The sequence below is a fragment of the Oncorhynchus mykiss genome, chromosome 2, assembly GCF_057628025.1.
Source record: "Oncorhynchus mykiss isolate SJ-2025 chromosome 2, ASM5762802v1, whole genome shotgun sequence".
Lineage (NCBI taxonomy): Eukaryota > Metazoa > Chordata > Actinopteri > Salmoniformes > Salmonidae > Oncorhynchus > Oncorhynchus mykiss.
Window position 1 is genome coordinate 87,136,486 of NC_143023.1, and position 16,960 is coordinate 87,153,445.

General features: G+C 42.4%; 1 protein-coding gene across 11 annotated transcripts in view; it reads right to left on the reverse strand.

Moving 5' to 3' along the window:
• Window positions 1-16,960, reverse strand: part of mical2b (microtubule associated monooxygenase, calponin and LIM domain containing 2b) — an 89,419-nt gene that overhangs the window by 54,693 nt on the left and 17,766 nt on the right. For 10 of the 11 annotated variants that reach the window (XM_090211449.1, XM_021575478.3, XM_036958151.2 and 7 more), the window contains exons 3-7: window positions 10,985-11,192; window positions 9,932-10,048; window positions 6,093-6,194; window positions 2,624-2,779; window positions 2,009-2,109 (exon numbers count right to left, since the gene is read on the reverse strand). In XM_090211449.1, the coding sequence (XP_090067575.1) occupies window positions 2,009-2,109; window positions 2,624-2,779; window positions 6,093-6,194; window positions 9,932-10,048; window positions 10,985-11,192 (684 nt within the window). Of the gene's footprint in view, window positions 1-2,008; window positions 2,110-2,623; window positions 2,780-6,092; window positions 6,195-6,936; window positions 7,033-9,931; window positions 10,049-10,984; window positions 11,193-16,960 lie in introns of those variants that run through there. The other variant, XM_090211456.1, reaches the window with a different exon arrangement.

A 16,960-nucleotide genomic window follows, 5' to 3' on the forward strand; every position in this document is an offset into this window, starting at 1 on the left:
ACACACACACACACACACACACACGTCTAGTTAAACGCGTGCGTCCCCACACACACACACGTCTAGTTAAACGCGTGCGTCCCCACACACACACACACGCCTAGTTAAACGTGTGCGTCACCCCACACACACGCCTAGTTAAACGCGTGCGTCCCCACACACACACACGCCGTTAAACGCGTGCGTCCCCACACACACACACGCCTAGTTAAACGCGTGCGTCCCCACACACACACACACACGCCTAGTTAAACGCGTGCGTCCCCACACACACACACGCCTAGTTAAACGCGTGCGTCCCCACACACACACACGCCTAGTTAAACGCGTGCGTCCACACACACACACTACTCGCCAATTTCCAGTCTCTTGACAACAAGGTAGAAGAAATCCGAGCAAGGGTTCGTGTCCAGAGAGACCGAGATTGTAATGTGCTTTGTTCCACAGAAACATGGCTCACTCATTATACGTCAGAGTCGGTACAGCCACATGGTTTCTTCACGCAACCGCCGACAGAAACAAACATGTCTGGTAAGAAGGGCCATAGTACCCTCCAAAATCTTCATTAAGCTTCCTGACGGGCCGCACCCAGGTGGTGAGGGTAGGAAACATCTTCATCCCGCTGATCCTCAACACTGGAGCCCCACAAGGGTGTGTTCTCAGCCCTCTCCTGTACTTCCTGTTCACCCACGACTGCGTGGCCATGCACACCTCAATCATCAAGTTTGCAGACGACACTACAGTGGTAGGCTTGATTACCAACAACGATGAGATGGCCTACAGGGAGGAGGTGAGGGCCCTCGGAGTGTGGTGTCAGGAAAATAACCTCACACTCAACGTCAACAAAAGAAAGGAGATGATCTTGGACTTCAGGAAACAGCAGAGGGAGCAGCCACCTATCCACATCGACGGGACAGTAGTGGAGAAGGTGGAAAGTTTGAAATGGTCCAACCACACAGACAGCGTGGTGAACAAAAACTTTTACAGATGCACAATCGAGAGCATCCTGTCGGGCTGTATCGCCGCCTGGTACGGTGCTCCGCCCACAACCTTAAGGCTCTCCGGAGGGTAATGAGGTTTGCACAACGCATCACCGGGTGCAAACTACCTGCCCTCCAGGACACCTACACCACCCGATGTCACAGGAAGGCCATAAAGATCATCAAGGACAACAACCACCCGAGCCACTGCCTGTTCACAAAGCTATCATCCAGAAGGCAAGGTCAGTACAGGTTCATCAAAGCTGGGCCCGAGAGACTGAAAAACAGCTTCTATCTCAAGGCCATCAGACTGTTAAACAGCCATCACTAACATTGAGTGGCTGCTGCCAACATACTGACTCACCTCTAGCCACTTTAATAATGAAAAATTGATGTAATAAATGTATCACTAGCCACTTTAAATAATGTTTACATACCCTTCAATACTCATCTCAAATGTACTCTATACCATCTACTGCATCTTGCCTATGCCGTTCGGCCATCGCTCATTCATATATCTTTATGTACATATTCATTCCTTTATATGTGTGTGTGTGTGTGTGTGTGTGTGTGTGTGTGTGTGTGTGTGTGTGTGTGTGTGTGTGTGTGTGTATATATATATATATATATATATAAGGTAGTTGTGAAATTGTTAGATTACTTGTTAGATATTACTGCACGGTCGGAACTAGAAGCACAAGCATATTGCTACACCCGCATTAACGTCTGCTAACCATGTGTATGTGACAAATAAAATTTGATTTTAGCTTCCACCCCCCCCACACGTCTCGCTAAACGCGTGCATCCACACACGTCTAGTTAAGACCCCTCCCCCCAACACATCCTTCTCACCCAGCAACACATTTTCCCCGCTCAAATACATCTAGTGTTGTGTTTTTATTCCCAGTTTAATGCCATGGCTGCGATTTGGCACCCTCTGGCAGATGGGGCACAATGGCAGAGCTGTAAATATCTGCGCTGTGGGAGAGTGGCATATTGAGCACAAAGTAGCAAAACAAAACACTCACATGAATGATGACTCCCTTGTCCAGCAGACTCTGCTTCTTTGCGGTCATCACAAAGTAGTGTGTGTTGTCTCTGTAGTACACAATGTTCTCCAGATCAATCCCTGCAATCACAAGGCAACACAAAGCTTCATAAACAACTGTCAGTCATGTTGACCATACAACCAAATTGTTTGACACGGTCAGTGGGAGGATCATGTTCCAAATGCGGTGTGTATCATGACCAACGTGAGTGATGGTACACAACCCTTTCATTAAGAGGGGATTTGAGGAGAGGAGATTCCAGCCTGTCTTCACACACTGTTGAACCTCACAAAGCCAAGCAGGCTGCTAGAATCAGCAGCACTAGATCCTCCATGGTGTGTTAGCATGGGAAACATTTCATCTGCTGGTACTTCAGCAAAACACTCCCTTTGTAGGAGACACACTGGTTTCATGGATTAAAACATTTTATTGCGGTTCCCAATGGACTGATGTGATGACACCTAGGGTATCACCATTCCAGGTAAAATCAGCCTGATCGCACATCAATGACCATAAAGTTGGAAAGACCGCACAAACAGGTCCAAGGAGAGGGGTACAGAAGGTGTGTGGGGTCAGGTTTGTGAGATGACCCACCGGTTTCCTCTTTGAGCTCCAGGAAGAACTTCTGGTTAAAGATGAAGGCCACGCCGCTGATCTCCTCCACCTTGGCCTCGGCTGTGGTATTCCTGTTAATGAAGTTGGCTGTGATGGCTATGGCCAGCTTGCCCCGGAACTCTTTCCTCCTGAAACCTACAGTATGCGGCAAAGCACTGTTATTCATTCTGCTGATACTCAACATCTAGGAAGTTAATCATTTTATACCACATTAAACTGAGTCAGATTGCGATAAGTCGGAGCAATAATTTGTTATTACATAGTGTTAAGGAAATACAGGCTGATAAAGGTTATTAAGGTAATGACATAGATCAAAAAGCATTAGGGGCATTTTAAAATACTACCTTCAAACTTTGTCTGAGCAATACTCCTGTCTGGTTGACAACGAACCCATGCTTTTCTTTTTTTAGATACAGACTACACTCAAGCCTGATCCAAGTAGTGTAATAGACTTTCACCAGTCACATGACCAGATTCCATCTGTATACCAGCTGTTCATCTTCTCCGGGAGACTTCTGGGTAATGTGACACAGGTCAAAGATTACCTGCACTATCTAGAGTTAACTGCAGATGAAGACAAGTACTCTAAAATTATCATGGCTTGATTTAATTTTTACATTTTTTATGTAACATGATTTTATAATAGACATTCCAAAGCCAAAAATAGTGAACATTCAATTGCCAAAACAATGAAAAATGTTCCATTGTCTGTCATATCCACATACTGTAGACATCATAGTAACTTCCTATTTAAGTAGTACAAAATATATATATATATATATACACTGCTCAAAAAAAACTCCAAGTCAATCACACTTCTGTGAAATCAAACTATCCACTTAGGAAGCAACACTGATTGACAATAAATTTCACATGCTGTTGTGCAAATGGAATAGACAACAGGTGGAAATTATAGGCAATTAGCAAGACACCCCCAATAAAGGAGTGGTTCTGCAGGTGGTGACCACAGACCACTTCCTATGCTTCCTGGCTGATGTTTTGGTCACTTTCGAATGCTGGCGGTGCTTTCACTCTAGTGGTAGCATGAGACGGAGTCTACAACCCACACAGGTAGTGCAGCTCATTTAGGATGGCACATCAATGCGAGCTGTGGCAAGAAGGTTTGCTGTGTCTGTCAGCGTAGTGTCCAGAGCATGGAGGCGCTACCAGGAGACAGGCCAGTACATCAGGAGATGTGGAGGAGGCCGTAGGAGGGCAACAACCCAGCAGCAGGACCGCTACCTCCGCCTTTGTGCAAGGAGGAGCACTGCCAGAGCCCTGCAAATGACCTCCAGCAGGCCACAAATGTGCATGTGTCTGCTTAAACGGTCAGAAACAGACTCCGTGAGGGTGGTATGAGGGCCCGACGTCCACAGGTGGGGGTTGTGCTTACAGCCCAACACCGTGCAGGACGTTTGGCATTTGCCAGAGAACACCAAGACTGGCAAATTCGCCACTGGCGCACTGTGCTCTTCACAGATGAAAACAGGTTCACACTGAGCACACGTGACAGACGTGACAGAGTCTGGAGACGCCATGGAGAACATTCTGCTGCCTGCAACATCCTCCAGCATGACCGGTTTGGCGGTGGGTCAGTCATGGTGTGTGGTGGCATTTCTTTGGGGGGCCGCACAGCCCTCCATGTGCTCGCCAGAGATAGCCTGACTGCCTTTAGGTACCGAGATGAGATCCTCAGACCCCTTGTGAGACCATATGCTGGTGCGGTTGGCCCTGGGTTCCTCCTAATGCAAGACAATGCTAGACCTCATGTGGCTGGAGTGTGTCAGCTGTTCCTGCAAGAGGAAGGCATTGATGCTATGGATAGGCCCGCCCGTTCCCCAGACCTGAATCCAATTGAGCACATCTGGGACATCATGTCTCGCAACATCCACCACAGACTGTCCAGGAGTTGGTGGATGCTTTAGTCCAGGTCTGGGAGGAGATCCCTTAGGAGACCATCCGCCACCTCATCAGGAGCATGCCCAGGCGTTGTAGGGAGGTCATACAGGCACGTGGAGGCCACACACACTACTGAGCCTCATTTTGACTTGTTTTAAGGACATTACATCAAAGTTGGATCAGCCTGTAGTGTGGTTTTCCACTTTAATTTTGTGTGACTCCAAATCAAGACCTCCATGGGTTGATCAATTTGATTTCCATTGATCATTTTTGTGTGATTTTGTTGTCAGCACATTCAACTATGTAAAGAAAAAAGTATTTAATAAGAATATTTAATTCATTCAGATCTAGGATGTTTTATTTTGGTGTTCCCTTGTATTTTTTTTTTGCTCTATCTATCTATCTATATATATGAAGGTGTGTGTATGTGTGTGTGTATATATATATATATATATATACACATATATATACACATACATACATACATACATACATACATATTTTATATATATATATATATATATATATATATATATATATATATATATATATATATATATATATATATATATATATATATATATATATATATATATATATATATATATATATATATATATATATATATATATATATATATATATATATATATATATATATATATATATATATATATATATATATATATATATATACACACACACACACACCTTCACATCTCTGCTCAGGCAGTAGCAGCCACCCAATGTTATCTTTGTGCAGTCTTCAGTCATCCAATTTAGAAAGGCTAGCCTGCCAAAGTATGCTGCAGAGCTGTCTAACATAGTTTTACTAGTTCCTCAAAGTAGATAAGGCATACTTCACGAACTGTCTCGATCCCCCTCTCTCTCATCGTTGTGTTCATTCCTCTCTCATGGTCTGCGTGTAGCTAACCTAACATAGCAGACATAAAAGTGTATTCATCTCTGGCTGACTTGGAAAAAACAGGTGCAATGGATTATGGTCACTGTAGTTAATTACCAAGTTTGTGTTAAACTAGGTTGAATATTTGCTTAATGAAAATTACAACTCCCTTCAGCCCAGCGTCCCACAAACTTCTTGATTTCTCTTGTGAATGGTTGGATTTCTCTAGAGAAACGGAGCGTTGGGCTCGAAAAAAATACAAATTAAAATGTCGGTCAATTAGTTGTTTAATTACCACTTTTTATTTTACAAAAATGTAGGTTAATAGCCCAGTACAACTTATTCCCTCAGGCATGTTCTCTCACATCCTGGAACACCTTGTGTGCAGTTCTATTGTACTTTACCCCTTAAGACATGACTGAAATTGAAAGCATTTTATGACCATAGTGTTTATGACTGGCAAGCTAAGGGACAAATTCTGTTGTTTTTGCCCCTTTAGTTGACCATGTTTCCAAGACCAGGCTTATACATTGTTCAGGTGTGCAACTTCAGCCATGCCCAAGAGTCTTACAGACAACTTTAAATGTTTACACAGTCAAACATTGTGTGTCGAGCAAATAACGTCTCCATCATGTGTTCTTCTCACCGTCTAGCGTGTTTCTGCGTCCATCTGCGCCAATCACCACGTCAAAGTCAAAGTCAACGAGGGGGTGGTTTTGTGGTCTGATCTCTGCTCTCCATCCAGGCCCTGGGAAAAGGACAACATACAGTTGGCAGTGGCAAGCCATAACAATACAGCAATATATAGTCAACATTTTCTATTACTGTTAAGGTTGCATTTGTTATTTATTACAAGCCACTACATTGTGTTTTTTGATTAATGTGAAGGCACTGTTAAATACATAGCTAAGTTGTCTCCAACTATAAATAGCTGAAGTCTTGCTGAGGGTTTGTAATCTTTCACAACGCAGCGTGGTAAGTGGCAATGACACAGAGACCCTCTCCATATCAGCTCAACACTTCTGCCACACAGTCTCACAGAAATACACCGTGCCCACAGCACATTCTCCTAAGGTACCCACTTAAGAACATCGTCACTGCTGCAGAGGACACATTGCAACCCTAAATTTAAGCTAGTCTCCCATCTTTATCATTCGAGTGACAACCACATGCTACAGTATAAAAACGAACTGGGGTAAAAAGAGGGGGTTTGTTCAAGTTCAATGTTTAAAATCAAGTGGGGAAGTTAGTCCCTGAGCTGCACTATGGAATACAGCTTCAGAAATATACAGTACTAGTTATGAGTTGACACCGACTCATTCAAGGATTTCTTTATATTTGTTTACATTGCAGAATAATAGTTAAGACATAACTTTGAAATCATGTAGTAACCAAAAGTGTTCAATCAAAATATTTTGAGATTCTTCAAAGTAACCCCCCTTTGCCTTGACAGCTTTGCACACTCTGGGCACTCTCTCAACCAACTTCACCTGGAATGCTTTAACAATCTTGAAGGAGTTCCCACATATGCTGAGCACTTGTTGGCTGCCATTACACAGCCTGGAGGTGTGTTCAGTCATTGTCCTGTTGAAAAACAAATGATAACCCATCTGGTTTGTACTTAGTGGGACTGGCAAATTGATGCAGAATGCTGTGGTAGTCATGCTGGTTAAGTGTGCCTTGAATACTAAATAATTCACCAAGTGTTACCAGCAAAGCACCCCCACACCACCTCCTCCATGCTTCATGGTGAGAACCACACATGCAGAGATCAATTGTTCACCACTCTGCATTTCACAAAGACAGCGGTTGGAACCAAAAATGTCAAATTTGGACTCATCAGATGAAAGGACAGATTTCCACTGGTCTAATTGCTCGTGTTTCTTGGCCCAAGCAAGTCTCTTCTTGGTATTGGTGTCCTTTAGTAGTGGTTTCTTTGCAGCAATTCAACCATGAAGGTCTGATTCACACAGTCTCCTCTGAAAAGTTGATGTTGAGAGGTGTCTGTTACTTGAGCTCTGAAGCATTTATTTGGCCTGCAATCTGAGGAGCAGCTAACTAATGAACGTACAGGTCATCCTTTCCTGCGGTGAACCTCACGAGAGCCAGTCTCTTCATAGCTCTTGGTCGTTGCGACTGTAATTGAAGAAACGTTCAAAGTCCTTGACATTTATCAGATTGACTGACTGTCTTAAAGTAAAAATGGACTGTCATTTCTCTTTGTCATTTCTCTTTGTCATTTCTCTTTGTTTATATGAGCTGTTCCATCTTCTGAATCCCACCACTACCTTGTCACAACACAACTGATTGTCTCAAACGCATTAAGGAAAGAAACACAAATTAACAAGGCACACCTGTTAATTGAAATGCATTCAAGGTGACTACCTCATGAAGCTGGTTGAGAGAATGCCAAGAGTGTACAAAGCTGTCAAGGCAAAGGGTGGCTACTTTGAAGAATCTCAAATATATTTTGATTTGTTTAACACTTTTTTTTGGTTACATGATTCCATGTGTCTCATTTCATAGTTGATGTCTTCAATATTAATCTACAATGTAGAAAATATTAAAAATAAATAAGTTGGGTGAATTTAGTCCCATTCCTCCTGACAGAGCTGGTGTAACGGAGTCAGGTTTGTAGGCCTCCTTGCTCGCACACGCTTTTCCAGTTCTGCCCACAAATTTTCTATAGGATTGAGGTCAGGGCTTTGTGATGGCCACTCCAAAACCTTGACCCAATTGCGACCAAGCTTTAACTGCCTGACTGATGTCTTGATGTTGCTTCAATATATCCACATAATTTTCCTGCCTCATGATGCCATCTATTTTGTGAAGTTCACCAGTCCCTCCCTCACCAAAGCACCCCCACAACATGATGCTGCCACCCCTGTGCTTCACGGTTGGGATGGTGTTCTTCGGCTTGCAAGCCTCCCCATTTTTACTCCAAACATAACAATGGTCATTATGGCCAAACATAACTATTATTGTTTCATCAGACCAGAGGACATTTCTCCAAAAAGTACAATCTTTGACGCCATGTGCTGTTGCAAACCGTAGTCTGTCTTCTTATTGCGTTTTGAGCAGTGGCTTCTTCCTTGCTGAGCGGCCTTTCAGGTCATGTCGATATAGTTCTCGTTTTTACTGTGGATATAGATACTTTTGTACCTGTTTCCTCCAGCATCTTGACAAGGTCCTTTGCTGTTGTTCTGGGATTGATTTGCACTTTTTGCACCAAGGTACGTTCATCTCTAGGAGACAGAACGCGTCTCCTTCCTGTTTATACTTGTGTACTATTGTTTGTACAGATAAATGTGGTACCTTCAGGCGTTTTGGAAATTGCTCCCAAGGATGAACCAGACTTGTGCAGGTCCACAATTTACTTTCTGAGGACTTGGCTGATTTCATTTGATTTTCCCATGATGTCAAGCAGAGGCACTGAGTTTGAAGGTAGGCATTGAAATACTTCCACAGGTACACCTTGAAATACTTCCACCGGTACACCTCCAATTGACTCAAATTATGTCAATTAGTTTATCAGCAGCTTCTAAACCTTTATTTTAAAGGCACAGTCAATTTAGTGTATGTTAACTTCTGACCCACTGGAATTGTGATTAAGTGAAATAATCTGTCTGTAAACAATTGTTGGAAAAATTACTTGTCATGCACAAAGTAGATGTCCTAACTGACTGGCCAAAACTATAGTTTGTTCACAAGAAAAGTGTGGAGTGGTTAAAAAAAAAAAAACAAGGTTTAATGACTCCAACCTCAGTGTATGAAAATTTAGGATTTCAACTGTAGATGTAGGCCCCAGTTCAGGTCACCTCACGCTCATGGTAATAATAATGCCTCAGATATATGGCTGCCTTTATAGAATACAGAAGGCAGTATGGCATGTCATTCAACAAAAATTGCTAACCATGTGTATGTGACAAAATTAGATTTTGCATCAACTAAAATTAGGCAAATTAATAATAAGCAAAACTGACATACAAAGCATATGCACTTCACTGCAGACCTAGAGGCAGCCTCTACTTGTAAATGGAATTATGCGAGCACGTGTTTCTAAATCAAGAACACAAGATTGAGAGGTAGCCAATCCATCTGCGGCGTGTGATGTCATTTTGATCAAGTACCAGGGCTTGAGGGAGAGAAAGACCTGGTGCAGTCAACTAATGAAAATCAGCAATAGTGTTAACCATACAAACTCAATATGAACAACAATTAACAGAAATGTAAAAAGCAGATTTCTAACAAACATTTAAGCATGAAACAAACAGTTGTAAACACCAGCTGTCTAGTGCTGATAGCCAAGGTTATGTTAACATGGCATGGAGGTTTAAAATGCTGAACCATGCTTTCACAGACGGATGCTGGACCTGATATCACTGTGTTGGATTGAAATGTGTTCGACAGAAAGACAAAAAACATGACCAGTTCCTGTCCAGGGGTAGGAAACGCTGTATTTTCTGACTGAACCAAAAGAGTCACCTTCATTCTCCTGGTTCTCCGGTGGCTCCAACAGTTTGACAAACTCCACTTTGACATGGACCTCCACCCCCACAATGAGGGAGACCTTCAGTAGCATGAGCTGGAGCTGGCGAATACCTTCAGACACATACAAAGTATAATTAAGCAACAAGGCCAGAGGGGGTGTGGTATATAGCCAACATACCACAGCTAAACCGTGGTGTATTGGCCATATACCACAAGCCTGAGGTGCCTTATTGCTATTATACATTTGGTTACCAATGTAATTAGAGCAGTAAAAATAAACTTTTGGTCATACCCTTGGTATATGGTCTGATGTACCACGGCTGTTAGCCAATCAGCATTCAAGGCGAGAACCACAGTTTAGAATTGACAACACTTATCCAACTACACACAATTAGTCTAATAACCTGTGGCCTTGCTAGGCTTCGAGATAAACGGTTTGTGAACTGATACTACATTCTGAGGTGTAGCTAGCTAGCAGCTGGTAAGTCTATTGTTTTCAACTTCACAAGTCCATATCAGCGAGTATTTAGGACTATGTTACTAAAGAAGAGGGTCGGGAAAGGCAGCATATCATACAAGGGGATAGAATAAGCCTCACAGGAACAAGATGGACATCTCTATGGAAACATCTCCGTGGGGGGGGGGGGGGGGGGGATATTTCACCCAGTTGCCAAATGTTCCAATAAATAACACCAGAAGGCCAGTTTGTCTCAGCAGTGGTTTTGTAACACACAGCATTTGCATTTATGGGCTCCTCCACTTTGCATGTTGTTATCTAAGGCACGGCAGTTGCAGAGAGATAACGCTCACACGCACGTCAGATTTCTTAGCAGGGCGAGCCAGATATATATATTTAAAAAGAAATCCAACTGTAGAACGTGGAGTGAGTGAGGAAGCGATCATGTAACAATGTTACCATCTGATAAATCTTTCAGCCACATTCAACTTCCGTCAGTTTTCCCCAGCAGAACACCAAAACAAGGAAGAATAACATTACTACATCATTTCCTATGAAATGAAGAATGATATTAGCAGTACAATACTTACTGATGTGGTCTATGGCTCCAGCACAGAATTTGCCATAGAACTTCTTGGCCCCGAGGCCCCTGAGGTCATGGATGGTGTAGGGCCACAGATGCAGCACGTTGTTCCTGGAGAAGGTGTCCCTCTTCTCAATCACCACCACCTTGGCCCCCAGCAGAGCCAGCTCGATGGCCGTACGCAGACCACAAGGGCCCCCTCCGATGATCAGACACTTGAGAGAGAGACTTCGTCATCAGTGTACAATACAAACTGTAATTAAAACCAGGAAAAACATCTCACATGATCAACAAACTGTTGCAGGAGGTGAAATTAGGTGAGATTGCAGAAAATGCTATTAGCTACATAAACCCTCTTCAACATTAGTTCTATTGTATTGCAACCTCTGATATTAAAGATCAAAAGATTAAAACAAGGCCTCATAAGGAGATCATACCAATACAGCATACAGGTCCCAGTTATGAATCAGGTTTCATATCCTACAATAAAACAGAACCACCTCAGTCCTTTCACTGGTGTGATCCACTGCCCTTTGAAGGCATGACAGAGCATTGAGATGACCTTATCCTCTGCGGTAGTTGTTGGCTTGTCATGTGGGCAACTCCACGGTAACAGAATGACGCGGATACATTATTAAAACCTTTAGTGACTCCCCATCCCGCATGCGGGAGCGTAATCATCGCCTGACACTAATTAGCATTACGCAACAGACAAATATTCCTAGAAAATATTCCTATTCATGAAAATCACAAATGAAATATAGAGACACAGCTTAGCCTTTTGTTAATCACCCTGTCATCTCAGATTTTCAAAATATGCTTTACAGCCAAAGCTAGACAAGCATTTGTGTAAGTTTATCGATAGCCTAGCATAGCATTTTGTCCAGCTAGCAGCAGGTAACTTGGTCATGGAAATCAGAAAAGCAATCAAATTAAATTGTTTACCTTTGATGAGCTTCAGATGTTTTCACTCACGAGAGACTCCCAGTTAGATAGCAAATGTTCCTTTTTTCCAAAAATATTATTTTTGTAGGTGAAATAGCTCCGTTTGTTCTTCACGTTTGGCTGAGAAATCGCCCGGAAATTGCAGTCACGAAAACAGCGAAAAATATTCCAAATTAGCTCCATAATAAATCGACAGAAACACGGCAAATGTTGTTTATAATCAATCCTCAAGGTGTTTTTCAAATATCTATTCAATAATATATCCATCGGGACAATTCGTTTTTCAGTATGACCGATTGGAGTAATGGCTACCTCTATTTTACACGAGAATCTCTCTGGGAGCATCAGGTGACCACTTGCGCAATGTAGCCGCTTACGGGTATTCTTCAACATAAATGCATAAAACTACATCAATGCTGTTGACACCGTCGGGAATACGGAGAAAGAGTAATCTGGTTGATAGCCCATTCACTGCTCAATAGGGACTCATTGGAACGCAGGGATTTCAAAACATGAGGCACTTCCAGATTGGATTTTTCTCAGGCTTTCGCCTGCAACATCAGTTCTGTTATACTCAGACAATATTTTTACAGTTTTGGAAACTTTAGAGTGTTTTCGATCCTAATCTGTCAATTATATGCATATTCTAGCATCTTGTCCTGACAAAATATCCCGTTTACTACGGGAAGGTTTTTTTTCCAAAAATGAAAATACTGCCCCCTAGTCACAACAGGTTTTAAAGTGAAAAATCTGAGTACCCAAAAATCAATGATTGTAACGTTAAATAGACCATATAACACTATGCACAAGGACGACTAACAAATTCCACTGGAAATCTTTAAAAAAAAATGTACTTCACTGTTCTTGAAGATTCAAAAGTTTGGTAACAGAATGACACCACAAACCACAATGTGTGTTTAGGGTTGTATTGGTTGTGAGCTCAAGCATCTGAGTGTCAGGTATTTGAAGGTTACTAGACCAGTCCGGGCCTGAGTGTGGTGGGTTTGAATGAGCTGATCTCACTCCACTGACCGCACTTGGACATGGTTCATGGATGTCTGCTTTGCATTATGGGGGATTTGTCTCACCAGACAACCAGCGTTGCTGAAAGGGGTCAGCTGATTCCAGTCAAACTAAGTCCTCCTGTGCCATTCATGAGGTTGTTATTACTAGAGACTTGACCTGTGGTATTTCAACTACACAGCTTGCAAAATCTCAGCATGCATCGTATTCAACAGAATTAAAGCCCATTTAGACCAAACAAAGGTGACAATGAACTGTTGGAATGAAAGGAATTAATTGGTCCTAATGTGGCTCTGTATAAGGATAATGATTGTCACTGGGATATGGTGACGATAGTGTTATTTGGCTCTGTGTGGAGCTGTGGGTTTTGGGCTATTCTTAGAGAATGCTAGAGTCAGCGCTCACGTTGTTGTGTGCCGTTTCCAGAGCTTGTCATGAACCCTACACACGTCGCACCATAAGAGGTCAAGGGGGGGAAAAAAACTACTGTGTCACTTTTACTGGACACAACAATAAGGATGATGAGTTAAGTCCTGCAAGTCTGGCAGGGCCAATACTTCGGTGTTTACCCACATGAGACAGCAGTGTTTTTAAAGGTCTGGCAAAATACAAGTTTCCTTGTTAACTTAGAAGTTTATTTTGTCTATACTGCAGCTGTGAGAAACTGGTGCTTCCATACAGAGGTGTATCCAGTGCCATTCAGGTTCAGACACGATGCCCAGATGAGGGATTTCACAAAAGACCAGGCCTAGTTTCATAATGAAAATGTTTTGTTAACATCTGTACAATGTAAACATATGGTGATATTTCATCACTTTCAGACACAAAACCCAACCCTGATTGGTTCATGGGTCCCTGGGCACACGTGAAATCCAAGATCTCTTAATACTGCTGCACTACTTAAATACAGTACCAGTAAAAAAGTTTGTACACACACACACACACCTACTCATTCCAGGGGTTCTTTATTTTTTACTATATTGTAGAATAATAGTGAATACAACAAAACTATGAAATGACATATGGAATCACGTACTAACCAAAAAAACAAAAAAAAAAGTGTTAACTAAAATATATTTTACGTTTGAGATTCTCACAAGGAGCCACCCATTGCATTCTCTCAACCAGCATCATGAGGTAGTCACCTGGAATGCATTTCAATTAAATAGGTGTTCCTTGTTAAAAGTACATTTGTGGAATTTATTTTTCTTAATGCGTTTGAGCCAATCAGTTGTGTTGTGCCAAGGTAGGGGGTATACAAAAGTTAGCCCTATTATAGCCCTATTATGCTCAAATAAGCAAAGAGAAAGGACTGTCCATCATTACTTTAAGACGTGAAGGTCAGTCAATACGGAAAATGTCAAGAACTTTGAAAGTGCAAAAACCATCAAGCGCTATGATGAAACTGGCTCTCATGAGGACTGCCACAGGAAAGAAAGAGTTTCCTCTGCTACAATGGATAAGTTCATTAGAGTTAACTGCAACTCAGAATGACACATTTATTTGGGCTGCAGAGTTCAAGTAACAGACATCAACTGTTCAGAGGAGACCATGAATCAGGCCTTATGGTGGAATTGCTGCTAAGAAACCTCTACTAAAGGACACCAATAAGAAGAGACTTGCTTGAGCCAAGAAACACGAGCAATGGACATTAGACCGGTGGAAATCTGTCCTTTCTCAGGATTCTAAATTTGAGATTTTGTTCCAACCGCTGAGTCTGAGACGCAGAGTAGGTGAACGGATGATATCTGCATTAGAATTCAAGGCACACTTAACCAGCATGGCTACCACAGCATTCTGCAGCGATATGCCATCCCATCTGGTTCGCCCATAGTGGGACTATCATTTTTGTTGTCAACAGGACAATGACCCAACACACCTCTAGGCTGTGTAAGGGCTATTTTACCAAGAAGGAGAGCGATGGAGTGCTGCATCAGATGACCTGGCCTCCACAATCACCCAACCTCAATCCAATTGAGATGGTTTGGGATGAGTGGGACCGCAGAGTGAAGGAAAAGCAGCTAACAAGTGGTCAGCATATGTGGGAACTCCTTCAAGACGGTTGGAAAACATTCCTCATGAAGCTGGTTGAGAGAATGCCAAAAGTGCACAAAGCTGTAATCAAGGCAAAGGGTGAATACTTTGAAGAATCTCAAATATAAAACATATCGATTGGTTTAACACTTTTTTGGTTACTACATGATTTCATATGTGTTATTTCATAGTTTTGATGTCTTCACTATTCTTCTACCTTGTAGAAAATATAGGAAAACCCTTGAATGAGTAGGTGTCCAAACTTGACTGGTACTGTATGTTGAATTTATGAAATATAGAAGGCGATGCTTTCCAAAGGTATGGAGGGTCAACAATTCAATACAACTGACATACTCAAGCGAATCACCCATACGGAATGCGAGCGTATATTACAATATCACTGTGTACATTTTATTTATTTAACTAGGCAAGTCAATTAAGAACAAATTCTTATTTACAATGACGGCACTGGGCCAATTGTGCGCCGCCCTATGGGACTCCCAATCACGGCCAGTTGCGATACAGCCCGAAATCGAACCAGGGTGTCTTTAGTTACACCTCAAGCACTGAGATGCAGTGCCTTAGACCGTTGCGCCACTCGGGTGTGAACCATTCTGAATGAATAGGATATGCAAATCTAAATTTGGTACATAAACAAGCAAGCGTAAGAACCAAAACTATTCCAGTCACTACAACAATGTAAAACAAAAACCATAATCCCACTTAAAAATGGGAGGCAAGAAAATAGTTGTCCATTGAATTTGTTCTCAATGGGATTAAGGTCTGGGGAGTTTCCTGGCCATGGACCCAAAATATCGATGTTTTGTTCCCCGAGCCACTTAGTTATAACTTTTACCTTATGGCAAGGTGCTCCATCATGCTGGAAAAGGCATTGTTCGTCACCAAACGGTTCCTGGATGGTTGGGAGAAGTTGCTCTTATAGGATGTGTTGGTACCATTCTTTATTCATGGCTGTGTTCTTAGGCAAAATTGTGAGTGAGCCCACTCCCTTGGCTGAGAAACAACCCCACACATGAATAGTCTCAGGATGCTTTACTGTTGGCGTGACAAAGGACTGATGGTAGCGCTCACTTTGTTTTCTCAGGACAAGCTTTTTTCCATATGCACCAAACAATTGGAAGGGGGATTCATCAGAGAAAATGACTTACCCCAGTCCTCAGCAGTCCAATCCCTGTACCCTTTGCAGAATATCAGTCTGTCCCTGATGTTTTTCCTGGAGAGAAGTGGCTTCTTTTACTGCCCTTCTTGACACCAGGCCATCCTCCAAAAGTCTTCGCCTCACTGTGCGTGCAGATGCACTCACACCTGCCTGCTGCCATTCCTGAGCAAGCTCTGTACTGGTGGTGCCCCGATCCCGCAGCTGAATCAACTTTAGGAGACGGTCCTGGCGCTTGCTGGACTTTCTTGGGCGCCCTGAAGCCTTCTTCACAACAATTGAACCTCTCTCCTTGAAGTTCTTGATGATCTGATAAATGGTTTATTTAGGTGCAATCTTACTGGCAGCAATATCCTTGCCTGTGAAGCACTTTTTTGTGCAAAGCAATGATGACGGCACATGTTTCCTTGCAGGTAACCATGGTTGACAGAGGAAGAACAATGATTCCAAGCACCAGCCTCCTTTTGAAGCTTACAGTTTGTCATTCGAACTCAAAATCAGCATGATAGGGATCTCCAGCCTCGTCAACACTCACGCCTGTGTTAACAAGATAATCACGGACATGTCAGCTGGTCCTTTTGTGGCAGGGCTGAAATGCAGTGGAAATGTTTTTTTGTGATTCAGTTCATCTGCATGGCAAAGAGGGACTTGTCAATTAATTGCAATTCATCTGATCACTCTTCATAACATTCTGGAGAATATGCAAATTGCCATCATACAAACTGAGGCAGCAGACTGAAAATTTATATTTGTGTCATTCTCAAAACTTTTGGCCACGACTGTAGACTATCAGACAAGCACCAC